This window comes from Ictidomys tridecemlineatus, chromosome 6 (assembly GCF_052094955.1).
Source record: "Ictidomys tridecemlineatus isolate mIctTri1 chromosome 6, mIctTri1.hap1, whole genome shotgun sequence".
Taxonomy (NCBI): domain Eukaryota; kingdom Metazoa; phylum Chordata; class Mammalia; order Rodentia; family Sciuridae; genus Ictidomys; species Ictidomys tridecemlineatus.
In genome coordinates this window covers 82,514,509-82,531,774 of record NC_135482.1, presented here as the reverse complement: position 1 = coordinate 82,531,774, position 17,266 = coordinate 82,514,509, and the positions used below count along the sequence as shown (strand labels likewise).

At 37.6% G+C, this 17,266-nt stretch overlaps 1 protein-coding gene across 2 annotated transcripts in view; it reads right to left on the bottom strand.

The window, feature by feature from the left end:
- Itpr2 (inositol 1,4,5-trisphosphate receptor type 2) overlaps positions 1-17,266 on the bottom strand; it is a 471,319-nt gene that overhangs the window by 347,022 nt on the left and 107,031 nt on the right. For both annotated transcript variants that reach the window (XM_005328880.5, XM_040280879.2), the window contains one exon: positions 4,351-4,395. In XM_005328880.5, coding sequence (XP_005328937.2) covers positions 4,351-4,395 — 45 coding nt within the window. The remainder of the gene's footprint in view (positions 1-4,350; positions 4,396-17,266) is intronic.

Here is a 17,266-nt window from a genome sequence, read left to right as displayed (position 1 = left end):
TGACTTTTCCAGTGGCACACACGTGGTTACTAGATGTAGGGCCCTCTTGGTCCTAAACCATGCTAAAGAAGCCTCACAGAATGTTATAAAAATAACCCTTGAAAGAAAGAAAAGCAGCCCCTGACATCCAACAGGTATACTCCAGCTAGGCTAGGTTGTCCTCTTGCCAACATGAACAATGACATACAAGATCGACATCAGACAAGGACACTTTGACCATGATGGGTCAAGACGAAGATAGGACCCTCCTTCATGGTGTCTGAAAACAGACAAAATATGAATACCATCCAAGCCACAAACATGACTAAATACTTCCCTAGCTAACATAAATTGATGAAGCATCCTTAGCCTTCCCTCCTTTCAGGTAAAATTTATTAAGATTCTCTTCTTCCTAACATCATCCCTATCCATGACAAAGCTCCACTTCCTCAAATTCTCCTCAAAAGTACCTTACACAAGTCCAAATCATAACATGCTCTTCCTGAGATGCCCAGCAGTTCTCCCATGTTGTGCCTGCATCTCCCTGTGAAGAGTAATAAACTGAACTTGTTCAATGGCAGGCGTGTTTCTGGTGGCCTCTGCTGCAGTGACAAACTCAAAGGAAGAACCAAAGAAGCCATGATCCATCCTCCGCTTTTTAAACTGGTTACTGAGAGCATATTCTTAAATCATAGGAAAAACAGAATCCAACAATCTTGGGCAGCCACTGGAAACCTGAGAGGAGAAGAGCCCACCCAGGGTGACAAAACGGAAATAGAAATAGATCTAATTGATGGAACAAGCCTACATCTGTATTGGGGGCTATTTTGACACAAATTACAGTTTCACTGGGCCAATGGCACGAGACTTCAGCTTCCTTTCTATTGTAATCCCAACAGTCAAATGGAAAGAGGAGAGTCAGCCAAGCAGGACTCGATCAGGTTAGAAGTTCTGACTTGATTCCCTTGTCCCATCCCCCAAATAAACTGTGCACTGATGCAAACACAAGTAGTCATGTTAGCTGAACACTCAACTCTCTATCAAAGGGTAAAATTTATGGGGTTTTTGGTGGTGGCAGTGTTACTGGGGTTTTTTTAATTTTTATTTTTTAATCATAAAATAATTGTACATATTTATGGGGTACAATATGATGTTTCATTCCATGTATACATTGTGTGATGACTAAATTAAGATAATGAGAATATCTATCTACTACCTTAAACAGTTATTATTTTTTTGTAGTGAGAACATTCAAAATGCTTTCTTCTAGCTATTTTGTAATAAACAGCACATCCTTGTTAATCATATTCACACTACTGTGCAACAGTACCCTAGAACTTCTCGCTCCTAATTGTAACTCTATACCCATCGACTTACTTTTCCCATTCTCTCCTCCCCCCTACTCTCCACACCCTCTGAAAACCACCATTCTATTCTTTTTTTTTCAGAATTTGTTAATTTTTTTTCAAAATATGTTTTAGTTGCCAATGGATTTTTAACTTTGTTTATTCATATATGGTGCTGAGGATCGAACCCAGGGCCTCACACATGCTACGCAAGTGCTCTACCCCTGAACCACAACCCCACACCCGAGAGTTTGTTTATTGTTGTAACATTTTGAACTTCAAATACTGTGCCAAAATATGAGCCATTCATCTTAAGATGTCTTTACCATAACTGAAGAGTACCATATTGATGTTTACAATTAATTTCAGACAACCGAAAACTTATTAGTGATATTTTTGTCTAATAATGAAATACTTCATCATTGGCTGAATGCAATTATTAAATTAAAAGAGCAGTTTCACCTCCCTTTCTTAGCCTCAAACCAAATCAAAAGTCATTTTTCCACCTGGAAATAACATTTATTTTAACCAGTTTTAAATAAAACCCAGCATGCTCTAAACATGAGAAAACAAGGTTTCTCAGAGTGAATATGACACTTGAAAAGATAAAGCTCCCTGGATGAATCTGTTTTCACCAACTTGCAAAAAGAGAAAGTGCTCAATGTTTTTTCTAACCATTTTTTCACTCAAAGGCCTTGCTTCACCTTCAAAGCAACTAGTGAAGAGCTGTGTGCAGGCCCACAGCCAAGTGGGCTATTCAGGGCAGAAGCACGTTTCAGTCAGTTAGTCACCTTTCCTCCTCATTGGTTTCCTTATGATTTTTAGCAGCTTTTGTTTTAGGACATCAAGCTAGTAGGTTTCTTTTTCCAAATGAAAACTCTATGTAGATGTGTTTGAACACAGTGAAACATTACTGATTACGGCACTAAGTGTGCATGCTCCAAGTCCACACATGTACCTCGCACAGCCTGATGGAGAGCAGACATTAACTTCCACAGCAGTACAAGCTTCAACACATGATATCAGAGCAAACACTAAAGTTAGATTGAAGTGGGAAGAGGGAAAGGGGCCATATCACCAATGGAGCAACTGACAAGAATGACTTAGAAGAGACCAATCTCCCTACAGCTGTCCTTGTGACGTTGCTTGTCACTGAGCCAGCATGAAGTTGATGTTTCAACTTGTCATCCTAAGAGATTGTGTGCAAACACACTCAAGGGCATCTCTCTTTCACAGAAAGAACAAATGTCATTTGTACCAAATGGCAATGGATGCTCAGGACAAACTTAATATTTTCCTAACATTACAGCAATAGTAATCACCTATTCAGCAAAAGGGACTCCTTTAAACAAGAAAAAAGACTCACGGTCATTAGCCTACATACCCACTGGATCAATCTGCAGCAACAAAGTCTAGGGCTAGTGGACATTGAGACAGAAGAACCAGCCACCCTCAACACAGGCTGGGAGATCCAGATACTAGGCTGGATCCTCCAAGGAGAAGAGCTTGTCAAGAAAAACAAACTAGTCAAAAATTGTGTGAAGGACAACCTAAAAAGAGGATGCATATTAAGATTTCCTGTACCACACATATGCAAAGAAGTCCTACTAAGTGCAAATTAAGCACATAAAGTTCTCATTCTTCCTCTAAATCAAAGGCAGTTGAAAGGACACACTGGTGGCATCTATGGAAATAAGAAAACTGCATGGATATTTTACTAAAATCTTAATTCACTAACTGGGCAGAACTTCATATAAACATAACCTCGTTCTCTTATTTACTACATATAAATAAATTATTAGACAATTAGTCCTTAGAACTATTTAAGGGGGAGATTTTGCACTGGAGAAAGCCTGTGTCATCTCTTCTCTAGGAATATGTGCCTCCAGACACTATTCTATTCTTAACTCCTAGGAGATGAACATTTTCAGATTCTCCATGCGAGTGAGGATCATGCAGTATGTGTTTTTCTGTGCCTCTTTTATGTCACTTAACATCTTCCAGGTACATCCATGTTGTGGCAAATGGCAGGATTCATCTTTTCGGTGCTGAATAGTATTCTCTTATACATGTACCATATATTCTTTATCTATTTATCTGTCAATAAAGATTTAGATTTATTCTATATCCTGGCTATTGTAAACAGTGTAACAATAAACATGGAAGTATAGATGTCTTTTCGACACTCTGATTTTGTTTCCTTTTGATATATACCTAGCAGTAGAACTTCTGGATCATATTACAGTTCTGTATTTAAATTTTGAGGGACTTGCATGCTGCTTTTCATAATGGCTATGCATTTCAACCTCCAATGTATAAGAATTCCCCAAATCCTCACCATTTGCTATTTTTTGTCTTTTTCATAATAGTCATTCTAACTGAAGGGAGGTGATATCTCATTGTAGTTATGATTTGCATTTCCCTGGTGGTTATGAAACTACTAGAAAAAAAATGGATAGAAAATATTATATGACTTTAGTCTGGGCAAGGATTTTTTAGATAAATCCTCAGAAAGACAGGCAACAAAAGCAAAAGTTTCACAACTTTGACAAACAGTGTTACTAAAACATCTCTGCACATCAAAGGAAATGATTGACAGAGTGAAGAAACAACCTACAGAACAGGAGAAAGTATCTGCAAAATATACATCCAAAATTTATAAGGAACTCTTCTCAATGGCAAAAGAACAAATAATCCAACTGAAGAATGGGACAGACACTTGTCAAAAGAAGACACACAAATGACCAACAGCTAAATGGGGGGAAAGTGTAATTTTTTTTTTCACTTTTGTTCTTGTTTTCCTTTTTTGTTCTTCAAATTGCTAGAAGTCTCCCTCAGTGATTTAATTGGACTTCTTATAATCTAAGCTATATCATCTTTTATCTTTTTTCTTTCATCCATAGCTCTACTCAAAGAATCTCAAGAGAGAGATTCTTACAGATTCTAATCTTCAAATTTGACACTAAATCTTCCATTTGTTCATATGAAATACAGGATTTATTAGGGAAGAAAAAATTTTACTCACCACATTTTTTCCTTCATTTTGGGCATCTCGATAATCAGGATTAAGCTAAAAAAGAAAGAAAGCAAACTAGTTTTGAATTGCCATTAAGAGCATATTAACAAGACTAGTAATCTTTAATTCAGTTCACTAGTGTACCCTTAGCTTAGTTTGATATCTTAAAAGGTGAGAAAAAAATTTAGTAAATGTGGGAAGCCATTCTTACACGTGATTGGGTGACTCCCGTTAAGGGTCTGAGGCATTCTGGCTGTGTCAGATCTTTCCTGGCCCTTTCCTGATGAGAGAGCCCATCCGTGTGGGGGTGTGCCTGACCACTGACCCCGGGGATCCAATCACTGACCCTGACCTTGGAGTGCAGTCCCCCCTCAACCTTCATTGGATGGAATTCTCCCCTGAATCTCTTGTTCCCCAATAAAAAGCTACTCCCAGGCTGTTCACTCTCTCTCTCTCCTGCTAGCCCTGAGTAATCCCTGCTGCCCTGCTGGGCAGTTAGAGGAGGGAACCAGAGAGGGGAGCAATAGAAATAAGGTAACTGAGTCTGTGTGTTTTATTTCGATCTCGCTAACTAACTTTTATGCCAAGAACCTCATTAATGAAACCATTGCGCTGGCTGCATGGTGGAAGTAAACATAACCACTTAAAACATTACTACCAAGTCCTAGTTATAGGAAGTAAAAGATAAAATGCCAGACTTAGGGCCTTGGTTCATATCCGCACTGTTGACATCTTTGTACAAGTCAGAGAAGACAATCTCACCTCTTCTGGGAAAGCATTCAAGAGAGTTCACCATTTGCAAAAACTGACATTAACCAATCACTCAGACATCAATATTTAAAAATACACCAAAAGAAAGTTTCAACCACGATTCAAGATAGTGCTTTGCATGGTATGCACACAGGGAAAAGAAAACTGCAAAAGGGAAGTGCAGGTGAGTTATGTCAGTGAATACACAAGAACTATTGGAACCCAGACAAAACTCATCTTTGGGCTCAGAGAGCAGAAATTAGAGGTCACCCCAATGACCTCTACATGAGCCCTGAAAAAACTGAATAGTGGCACCCAGCTGGTCAGATTCCCTCTTCATTCCCACTCATGAAAAGTATATCTTAGTTGTCCAGAATTAACCAGTGGATAATTTGTTCAACAACAGATTTATAAGATCTTTTTCTTGAAATATCAAGCCCTAATGAATTTAAATATTTTCATGTGAATCTACCAGTGTGTGCAATGCACAAGCTCAAGTAGTTCAAGTTATTCCAAATGTAAAGTCAGATGTCTTTCTTAAAATGACACATGGCTAGAAGCCCTAATTGCCATTCCCAAATTATCTTTACATTCCATGAAAGTGCTGGAGAAAAAAAAAACATAAAAGAAAAATAAGACAAAAGAAAAAACTCTCGATCTCATTGAGAACAAAGGCTGAAGAACCACCTAAATTCCAAATCTTCAGTAAGTTGGAGCTAATTATAAAGCAGATAGTTCTGGAGGGAGAGGCAGGTAACTCCCAGCTTCCGGCACCCCTCAACCTGACTTCAAGCTAGCAGCCCTACAAGAAGAAAGAAGAGGCCTGCTGTGCCTCCCACCATTTGTCCTGACTCAGACCCCAGAGAACTTACCAAGTAAAAACCTAAATGGAAAGGCTTCTTGATCAGTGAGAAGCTGCTATTAGATTAAACAGAAAATCATTTCCCCAGCCGGGCCCCTCCATTGACCTGTATCTCCTCTCACAACCAGGGAGATATACAATTCTCAGAAAGTAACTGGACAGAAAGTGCAGGGAGCAGATGCAGGCAGATGAATTTCTGAGAAGCACTGTAGTGCAAAGAAGAGAAACAAAAGAACCACTAATGCTGTGTGCTGGAATCACACTGCATCGTAATGTAGAAATAGCGAAGAGGTAGGAGGCAGAAGCAACTGCAGCGGAGCTCAGACACGGAGAGTCAACATCTGCTAAAACTGGGAACCACACTGGAAATGCACCCATCAGTCTGCCCTACAGCTAGCTGAAGGCTTAGAAAAAGAATTGAGCCAGGCACAGTGGTACATGCCTGTAATCCTAGCAGTTTGGGAGGCTGAGATCGGAGTATCACAGGTTCAAAGCCAGCCTCAGTAACTTAGCCAGACCCTGTCTCAAAAATAAAATATTAAAAAGTTTAGGGATATGGCTCAGTGGTTAAGCACCTCTGGGTTCAATCCCTTGTGAAAGAAAAAAAAGAGGTGGGGGAGAGAGGGAGGGAGAAAGGAAGATAAAAGAAAAAGGATCAAATTGTCAGACCACAGAATTTAGAAATGGAACAAAAGTACAATCCACTCAACTCATATGGTTATGTACAGAACTCACTCTTATGAGGATAATACAAAAAGAAGGAAGGAAAGAAGGAAAAAACAAAAGGTAACTGATGAGGGCTGGGGTTGTGGCTCAGTGGTAGAGTGTTCGCCTAGCATGCATGGGGCACTGGGTTCGATCCTCAGCACCACATAAACATAAAGATATTATGTCCACCTAAAACTAAAAAACAAATTTTTTTTTAAAGATAACTGATAAGAAAGTACATTGAAACAGAGGGAATTCTTTCTCAGGTTCCTTCTCAATATTTCTTATGGTATGATGCAAAATAAATTTTCAGGAAAAGGTTTCATACATTCAAGAAAGTACAAGTAAATGTGACTTATGTAAAGGTAAAAAATGCACCAACAGCTAAAAGGATAAGATGACAATATAATATTGTAAATAGCAATAATATAAAGTATTGCAATGTAAGATAATGAGAATTTCAATAAAAACGAATACAAATACAAACTCAAAATCTATTCTAGCAGCAATAAAAAGCACTGTTGATGCCACATAGAATGAGTGATGAAGAGGATAAGTTGGATAGCTATCCTTTCATACAAAATAAAAATTTTAAAAAAGCAAAGGACCAGAGAAGGGACTATTAACTATTGGGCAGCCAGTGTACTCAGAAGGAGGAGAGAATAAGTAGAACACAAACAATAATCAAAGATAACAGAAAGTCTAACTTTGCTCACTTGAAAAAAGGACTGTGTATGCAAAGTTCACCTGATTTCAGGAGAAAAATCAACAAAAGAGGTCGACACATTCATTCAAACATTATGAGGTAGGGAAAACAGCAAGAGGAACATAAACAAAGCAAGAAATCAGGCCTGAGTAAAATACGCATCATGCACAGGAGGGATAAACCAAAAGTGGCTGAGTCAGAGATGGAGTTGCTCAGCAGGAACCAGATGAGCTACCACCCCACACAGATGACTCTGGAAAACATCGAGTGGAAGAAGAAAGACACAAAAAGAATGTGCTGTGTGATTCCACTTATGTGAAATATGAAAGTAAACAAAACCAAACTGTGGTGAAACAAATCAGAGAGCGAAGGTGTAAGGGAGAGGAAGGACAGAAAACTAACCCAGTCCCAGAGCCTCATGACAGCATCTCTTCCATGCTCAGAACTGATACAAAGGAGGGGAGACATGAGCTGCCTGCCAGGGCTGGGCCAGCAACTGGGGGCTTGGAGCTGACCTCCACTTCCTATGAGACTCAGACTCCACCTTGGACTCCCTGAATTCCTTTGAATTATGAATCATGGAATTTGTTCCCAAACAGGATTAATCTTGCATTTAGGATGCAAGAAGGAAAATTCGAGGACCAGAGAGTTAGTTATCTGGCCCTCTTATCTACTGATTAGGAAACCCAAGAAAATACATTTTTACTTGATAGTAAAGAAAATTCCAGTATGGTGCCCAGAAGGGATTTATTCACCTATTTTAATCAAGTATCACCATATTTTAAAATTTTTTTTAGTTGTAATGGACACAGTACCTTTATTTTGTTCATTTATTTTTTTATGTGGTGCTAAGGATCGAACCCAGAGCCTCACATGCAAAAGGCAAGTGCTCTGCCAGAGCTTCAACTCCAGCCCCAAGGACCATCATAGTTTTTTTTTTTTTTAATTTTGTTTTCAAATTAAAATCCTAACTTTTGTTTCAAACTTAAAAAAAAATCCATACTAAAATTTTCACTAAATTACAACCAAAAATATGCAACACTTTTAACCAAAGATATAACCTAGGATCAAATTTACATTTAATAAGCATTAGAATAGTTGGTTCCAAACACCATAAATAAACTCATGCTGGAAACCATGACACATCTATATCTATAACTAAAATGTGCACAGAAAAAGGAATTAATATTCCTAAGTCAAACACAAAATAATTTATGCCCTTTGAAGTACAGGTCATAGTCTATACCACAGTCAATGTTACATTCTATAATTCAGTCTTGACATATTTTATTCACTCAGGATCACCCAGTTCAATCCTTGCTGGGATGAACAGGGAGCTAGTCCCAGGCTGCTCTAAAAGGAAATGCCATGTGTGCTGGGAAAGGTCACCTAGTCCCCATGGAACTTGGCATTCTCATCTGAAAAATGAGGAAAAAAAAAAAATCTCTAACTGAACCCCAGGTGGATGTCAATGAATTTTACACATTCATGTACTTGGCGGCAATGCCAAGATGTGCCAGTCAGGTTCTGTCTCATCTGTGTTTCTCGACCTACAATGTCCTATTATAAATAAATCACATTAAGTGATTGTTGTAGCCAATTAGTAAATTCAGTAAAGTGTGAACAGTAATAATAATAACAAAGAGGAAGAGAAGGGAAAGGAGGGGGAAACGCCAGCCAACTAAAACTGTGGCTATATAAATCCACCCAAATTAACTATTAAAGATCAAATACCATGCTGCTTTCCTTCTCTAAATATAGTAACAGCAGTAATTATTAAAGTAATTGGATTAAGAATAAATAGCCAAAAAAAATATTTTTAAAGAAGGAAGAAAAAGATATGCTCAATGAAGTTTCCCGCATCTTTTAGGATTTTATAGGAAATATTTCCTTATGTTAAAAAAATAAACTATAAATCCAGCATTGGAGAGAGAAAAAAAATAATATGCTCTTCAATCTTTTATTCAATAAATATTAATAGAGCATCTATAATGGACAAAGCATTGTGGCATATGGTATTTTAGCAAAGACAAAGAGAATATGGTCCCTGACCATAAGACCTTATGATCTAGAAGGGAAAATAAGACATAAATACAGTCAGCTATAATACAAAATAGAATGTGACCAGAGATATAAGACAGGAATGAATAATTTATAAATAATATAGGTCAGAGGAAGGAGGGATCTGTGGTGGGCAAATTTATTCAAGAATTATTCATGGAGAGTAGCATTTGAGATAAGCCTTGAAGGATGGGTAGAATTTTAAGCGGCAGAGAAGGAAAAGAGGGACTGAGAAGACAGGCAGCGCTGGGGGAGCAAATGTCACACAAGTGAGAAAAATGAGCCTTGTTTAGAGAAGACCCTGAAAGGTCATTTATGAAATCCTTTTTATATGCTGTTAAAAGTTCATTTAACCTCACAACTATGCTATAAGAAGGGATTCTTAACTCTTCTGTACAGATGAGGCACCCAGGGTTCTTCCGCAAAGTCACACCACTGTCAGGTGGCAGGGTGACGAGGCACAGGTCTGGTGGTGCCAGAGATACATCATTCAGTCACTTAGTGTCTTGCTTCCCTCCTGCCTCCATAATAAAGAGCGGTGTGATCCAAGACCAGAGGGAAGATCCACCCAGACCAATGGGGACTTCAAACCACAGGCCACACATACATAAAATCAGTAGTATCTGAATGTGAGAAGAAAATGCTTGTTGTGACTCTCAAGTTTTTAACTCTGCACTAAGAATAATTATCATTTTGTGGGGAAAGAACTCAACCTTTGAAATATTGATTAAGTTTATATAGCTACAGATAACCAAGATCAAATTTATGGCCCACAGCAGCCACAGAAGAGAATAACAGACAAAGAATTTAAAGACTACTAATATTAAAAGAGAGTGGGTTTTTTAAATGGCTAAAGAAGAATAGAAAGAAGTTAGATACAGTGCAAAGTAGCATAGAGAAAGTAACATCACAGGCCTGGGGTTGTGGCTCAGTGAGAAGCACTTGCCCGGCACATGAGAGGCACTGGGTTAGAGCCTTAGCACCACATAAAAATAAGGAAAGAAAGATATTGTAGAGGAGGAGGAAAAAGGGGAGGAAGAGGGAGAGGAGGGGGAGGAGAAAGAAGAGGAAGGGGAGGGGAGGAGGAGGAGGAGGAGGAGGAGGGAGTTTGTTTTTCTTATTTGTGCTTAGATTTCAGGTTGTAATTCTTTAAACTTACTGTGAGATGGCACTTATAAATATAATAATTTAAACATTACACAAGACCAGGTGTCTCAGATGTATGATGGAAGCAATTACAAGAAAGATCTCAATGTCCCAGTGACTGAGTTAATGGAATTCTCCTCTGGATTGCAAACTATTCAAGGACAAAAACCATGGGTTAATCACCTTTCTTTTCCTTCACAATCTATAAACATTAATGTCATAAAATCGTTGTGTGTATATTTTCAAGTAAAACAGTGACTAGAACTTCAGGGCCAAATCTGATTGATAAAAGTCCAGAAAAGAGATGAAGGAAAAAATAACTTTAAATGGGTGTTTATGTACGCCAGCTACAATTTATATTTTAATGTGGAATATTCTGTGTGTTTAGGGTCTAGTATGTGTCTGTATTTTATCTGTATACACACACATACATACAAATTGGGCCTTTCTCATATCCTATAGTTGACAGATATGATAAAGAACTAAATATATGGATATTTAATGCTACAGCCCTAACATTCATAAACCTACACTAATAAACAAGTTCTTGAGTACTGTTTTTAATTAATTAAATCCAGACTATTGAATAATCAGGAAGTAAGTGTTTACTGCCATCTGGTGGAAGTTTTGCCTATCTACAAACAAATAAACTAAAAGAGCAATATGAGATCTCAAATAAAATTATTTTGCATTACTTCATCTATCTTGTTTTTAAAAAGATTATCAAAGGCTTTTACTTTAATAATCTTCAAAGTAAGAAAACGTAAAAAGCAGATCAGAAACTGTGATGCTTGATTTGTAATTCTTCCTATGACTCTGGAAGAACTATTTACCAAGGCTCCCATATTATCCCATTGCATATGTATGATATAATTATTTTCTCCCCCAAAGACAAAGTTGTGAACTTGACTGCATCACCAAGGTAACAATGCCAAAAGCTGTGTTGTGTATGAAACACTCAAAAATATGTAAGAGTTTGTCTACCTCCTTTTGCCATATAACTAGCAACATGCCTGCCTCTTAGAACTGACATTACAGGGTTAGAGTCTACAAACGTGGCACTCTATTACCTCATGAAGCCAAAATATCTTTACTATATCTTCATAACCAAGTGCTTTGTTCCACATTTTATCCAGGGAGTTTTATCACTATATAGTTCTCAAAAACTGGTCTTCATTCTCTAAAACTATACCATTGGAGATCTTTACAATGAACAAGAGTCCATTTCTAAACCTTGATTCACTTTATTTAGTATACTGCAAAATAAAACCTAAATAATGTCATATCTTACATTACTGTCCTAATTCCTAGATGTTTTTCTTAATTCACCAAAAACAGCTTATAATTTACATGTTGGGGTTGCTACAGAATCTCTAGCATATGAAATGGCCTAATTTCCTTTAGATTATGCCCCCTTCATTTCTACAAACAATAGCCTTATTACAACTTTTCTGAATAACTTAATCACCCAGTTAATAGGTGGTTAAATCAGAGTATTATGTGTAAGCACAATGTTTATAAGTAAGTTAATGGAATTGTTTTTCTTATTTGTGCTTAGATTTCAGGTTATAATTCTTTAAACTTACTGTGAGATGGCACCTATAGATATAATAATTTAAACATTACACAAGACCAGGTGTCTCAGATGTATGATGGAAGCAATTATAAGAAAGATCTCAATGTCACAGTGACTGAGTTAATAGAATTCTCCTCTAGATTGCAAACTATTCAAGGCCAAAAATCATGGATTAATCACCTATTTTTTTCCTTCACAATCTCAAAATACTACTTTCACCTAGGGGACATTCAGCAAATAATTGTGTAATTGCAGAATAGTGTTAATCAAGATTTCTCAACCTAAACACTACTGGCATTTTGGACAAGATAATTCTTTGTTGTGGAGGGCTGTCTAATACATTATTGGATGTCTAGCTATCTCTCTGTTCTCTAGCAATAAATATAAGTCCCCCTCTCCAATTATGAAATAAAAATGCCTACAGATATTGCGAAAAATCACCCTGAAATTGAGAACCACTGATACAGATGAAACTGTACAAGATTAGTATTCATCGCTAATACTGTCACTATATGTATATATATATTTTATACATAAGTTACATATGCACATATATAATACATATGTACATATATATATATATACTTTGAGCAAAATGAATCATCTCACTGAGCCTGGATTTCCTTTTCTATAAATTTAAATAACTCGGGCTGGGGATGTGGCTCAAGCGGTAGCACGCTCGCCTGGCATGCGTGCGGCCCAGGTTCGATCCTCACCACCACATACAAACAAAGATGCTGTGTCCACCAAAAACTAAAAAATAAATATTAAAAAATTCTCTCTCTCTCTCACTCTCTCTCACTCTCTCTTTTAAAAAAAAAGAAATAACTGGATTTACAATAAGCATAGTCCTTATACTTCATCTATTCAATCATCTAGTATTTACTCAATGTAAACTACATGTGAGACACTGTTCTAGCACAAGACATCCAGTCATGAGCTTGCATGGGCCTTTCTTCATGGGGAACAAAACAGTCAGTGGAGGACATACACAATGCTCAGGGGAACAAGCACATAAAGAAAGACATAACTGCTAACTGTGAAGAAGTCAAAGAAGTGATATAAGCATTTCTTCCATACATGGGGGATTTCTCAAGTATCTCAACAGGTTTATAGAGAAAAACTGTGGAATTATTCAGAATGAAAACCTTTTAAAATGCTACAAGTCTCAATGAATTCTAACTCTACCACATTGCAAGACTATAAATTAAGTTATCATATAACATAAAACTGTTTCAAGTTATTCAAAAGAATCTTCATTTCTTCTCTAGAAATAAAACTTTATTTTCACTGACACAGTTGTACCTGTAAATATTTGTGGGGCATCGTTTGCTAAATCAAAACATATATGCAATGTGTAATGATCAGATCAGTGCAATTGGTATTTTTTAATGTTTTTTTAGTAGCAGTTGGACACAATACCTTTATTTTATTTATTTATTTTTATGTGGTGCTGAGGATCAAACCCAGTGCCTCAAACATGCTAGGAGAGCGCTCTAATGCTGAGCCACAATCCCAGCCCTGCAATTGGTATTTTTTCAAGAAAATTTTATCAGAGGACCTCAGAAAAAAAAAAGCAACCAACATTGTGGTATAATACTAAAAGGCAGGAGCAGTCTGTTAAGCTGCCCTCCTTGATAAGCACACAGCACATTTAACCCAGTTAATTTTGAGTAATCTCACCCAAAGTGTCTACTTTATGTCATGGAAGTAACTGGCTGGCTTATGTATCATGTCTGACGTGTAAACTTTGGGTAGAATTTGATTGGAAGAATTTTTGATGTCTCCATGAGGCAGTATTTCCTATGTCAAAGCATAACAGGTGATATTTTCCAGGTAAACAGATGAAATCACTAAAATTGGTCCCTAAACATTTTTTCCCATTTTACATTATAAGACAAAGAAGTATCAGTTCTTCATGACAATGATGATGATAATAATAAAACACTGTTCTCCAGTGTCTTCTCTTTCTTTCCTCTCTACAAAACTGAAGAAACTTAACACATACTGAATAAATTTCATGTACAAGGGACTGTATACACTCTATCTTCCTTAATTCCAAAATAATTCCATACGACATATATTGTCACCTTTTTTAATACACAAAAGAACTCAGGTCCAGAAGTGTTAGATATTTGCTTCAAGTGAGATAGACTGTAAACAGTACACAGGAGACTTTTTCCCCCTACTATTCTAGGTTCTCTTTGTGCCACTGGCCAATATAAATAACCATAAACTCAAAGGCAGTTCAAGAATTGCATAGTCCAATTTACCAAGAATGCCAAAAGCACATTAAAGTAAGGTTATAAATTATAAATATGCCTGCTGCGGGTGGAAAAGCCATGGGAAAAGAGAGTAAGACCCTGTGATATCCTGCTCCTTTTTAGGTACTTCTCTTCAGTGCAAAAACAGTGCAATACTCACCCATCATTTTTAAGTATATTTGCAAAAAGCATCAAACGGGACTCTTATCTGCACTCTTAACTCTCGCCCTCTCTCTCTGAACATTTGATCGGCACTGACCTGTACCTCCTGGCCTCCTCATCACTCCTCCACCCAGGCCTTCTGGCTTCCACTAAAAATGTTCTCAATAAAGTCACAAATGATCGCAGTCTTGCCAAGTGCTGTAAATAGATTTTGCTCCTGACCTTTTCGGTAACACTCCCTCCTTTTTGAAACTCTATCCTTCCCTTGCTTGGCATTTGTGATTCAACCCACTTGGTTTTCCAGCTGCTTCTCTGGCTTGGCAGGCTCCCAGTCTTTTGTCCACCCTTAAAAGATAATGTTCCTTGTGGTTCTGTCTTAAACATCTCACCATTCTTTCACACTCCCTAATGATCTTCTCTCTAGAGATGAGAATGAAATCTACTTTGTTAGCCCTAGTCAATCCCCGAATTTCTAAACCATTTGTGAAGCCTGTGCCTATTAGACATTTTCACCTGGACATTCTATAAGCAGCCCCAACCAAATTTAATCAGAACAGAATGGATTACTTCCTTCATTAACTTGGCACTATCTCCCATTTTCTCCAAATTGAGAAGTGACATATCCAGTTCTTCAAATCTGAAATTCTTCTACTCCTAAACTCTACCATTTCATGGTTACCATGCCATTGATTGTGCCTCCTAAAAATATCTTCAACCCTTCGCCTCCTTACCATTATCAATGCCATCCCCTTGGCCCAGGTCCTCAAAGTTTCTGGTCCTCTGCTTCTAACTCCAGTCTCTTCTGGTTACTTCACAAAGTTCCTGACCAGCACTATACGCTAGAACTTTCTCTTTGACCACAGAAATGTCCGATACTTGTGCTATCCCAGATGGAGTAGCCAATGGACAACACATAATGTGGGTAGCATGACTAAGAAACTGACTTTTGGATTTCATTTAATTTTAATGATATTAATTTTAATCTAGTAGCCAATATGTGCTTAGAAGGCAACATGTTGGTCAGTTCAACTCTGGAGTGGTCTTCTTTAAATACAATGTTCTTTATAAAACTCCTCTTAGTTTAAAGTTAAACCCACTCTTCTTAATTTAGTGGATATGCTCTGAACTACATTTCTAATCTGAACAGTCCCTCCCACCATCTAGCACAACTTCCACATGTATCAGTCACACAAAATCACACGGCATGACATGCATGCCTCCTTGCTCAGGTACAAGCTGCCCTCACTACGTGAGCCCCCTTTGTCTCTCCCCATGTTCCTCACTCATCCAGCAAGCAGCTCCTCCTCAGCCTCCTCAGTCTTCCGTGCAGCTCCCTGGCACCCTCTGGCATAGATGTGCAGCACTTCAGTGCTTCCCCATAAGCACGCTACTATTCCTACTGCTATCACATATTTGCCACACTATACGGGAGCTCTTCAAGGGCAGATTGGATTTTTTTAATGTCTTCACTGGTCTATTTCAATGGTTTCAAATAGTCCTTTAGTCACAGCCTCTAGGTTGCTAGGAGAAATTGCCTGAAATCTCATTTCTATTACTAATTATGGCAAATCCAAATTCTTCATTCATTATCTTAAAGGAAAGTGAACTGTCAATAATCCCTTTCACAACCCTTTCCTTGAAGTGAGCCTTAGTTTTTATATTGTCTACATATGATTTAAACTTTTCACATCCATGTCTGTGCCTTCTTGATGACTCCTACAAGGTTTTTCTCTTCCAAACCATGTCTATTACTTTCTTTGAGAACCATGGGAAAAAATTCACCCCAAGCAAGAACTCTTTGGACTCATCTTACACTGACCAGTTCCACCAGCACAGGTAAGTAGCTCTGTATGACCTTACCTACAGGCTCTGGCTGTTGATTACATACTATCCTCTGAACTCCAAGGCCAATTCCTGGAGAGCAGACAGTCCTTTGCTTCCTCGGCTATATGTAAAGCACTCTGCCCGACTGTGCATTTATTAGGCACTGAAGATACACAGATGGAAGGGTCTATGGAATCTTAGAGATGATGTTTGATGTTTTTATGAATTCCAAAAGTTGTCATTTACAACGCTAGTTTTCAACATCCTAATACAAAGTAATACGTAGACATTAAAGATAAAACAAAAATATTTGATAAATAAAAGCCATAGATCTTTCCCGCACCCAAAAAGAAGAGTGTAGATCAATAAAACAAATAATGTCAGGAGGTTGTAACTCAAATTTTGAGGAATTCCCTGTAGTGCCTCAATGACCCAAATAATCTTTTTAATTGAGATTTGGGGAATTTTTAAAAAGCAAAATGACAAAAGGATAATCATGGTTTCTCCATGACTATCAGAAGCTGGTCACCACCTGCTTCCTGGCTTGAAATCAATTTTTTATCAAGTGACTGTGACTGGCCACCCCTCCAGGACATGCACCCTGGGACATCAGTGTGCCAGGCTCTTATCTGAACTACTGATGCAGGAAACAGAAAACTACAGCTTATGAAAGCCAGTGTTTTGAAGCTACGGTTTCTATTTCAATGTTAAAATATTACACAGAAGCACCCATTCTATTAGATAAAATCTATAGAAAATAGATTTCTAGCTTTCAATTTTTAGATATATATTTAATACTTAATTCTTCTTCTCCTACCTTGCCATAAAAAAGATGTTATCTACAGAATTAAAGGTCAAAGAAAAGG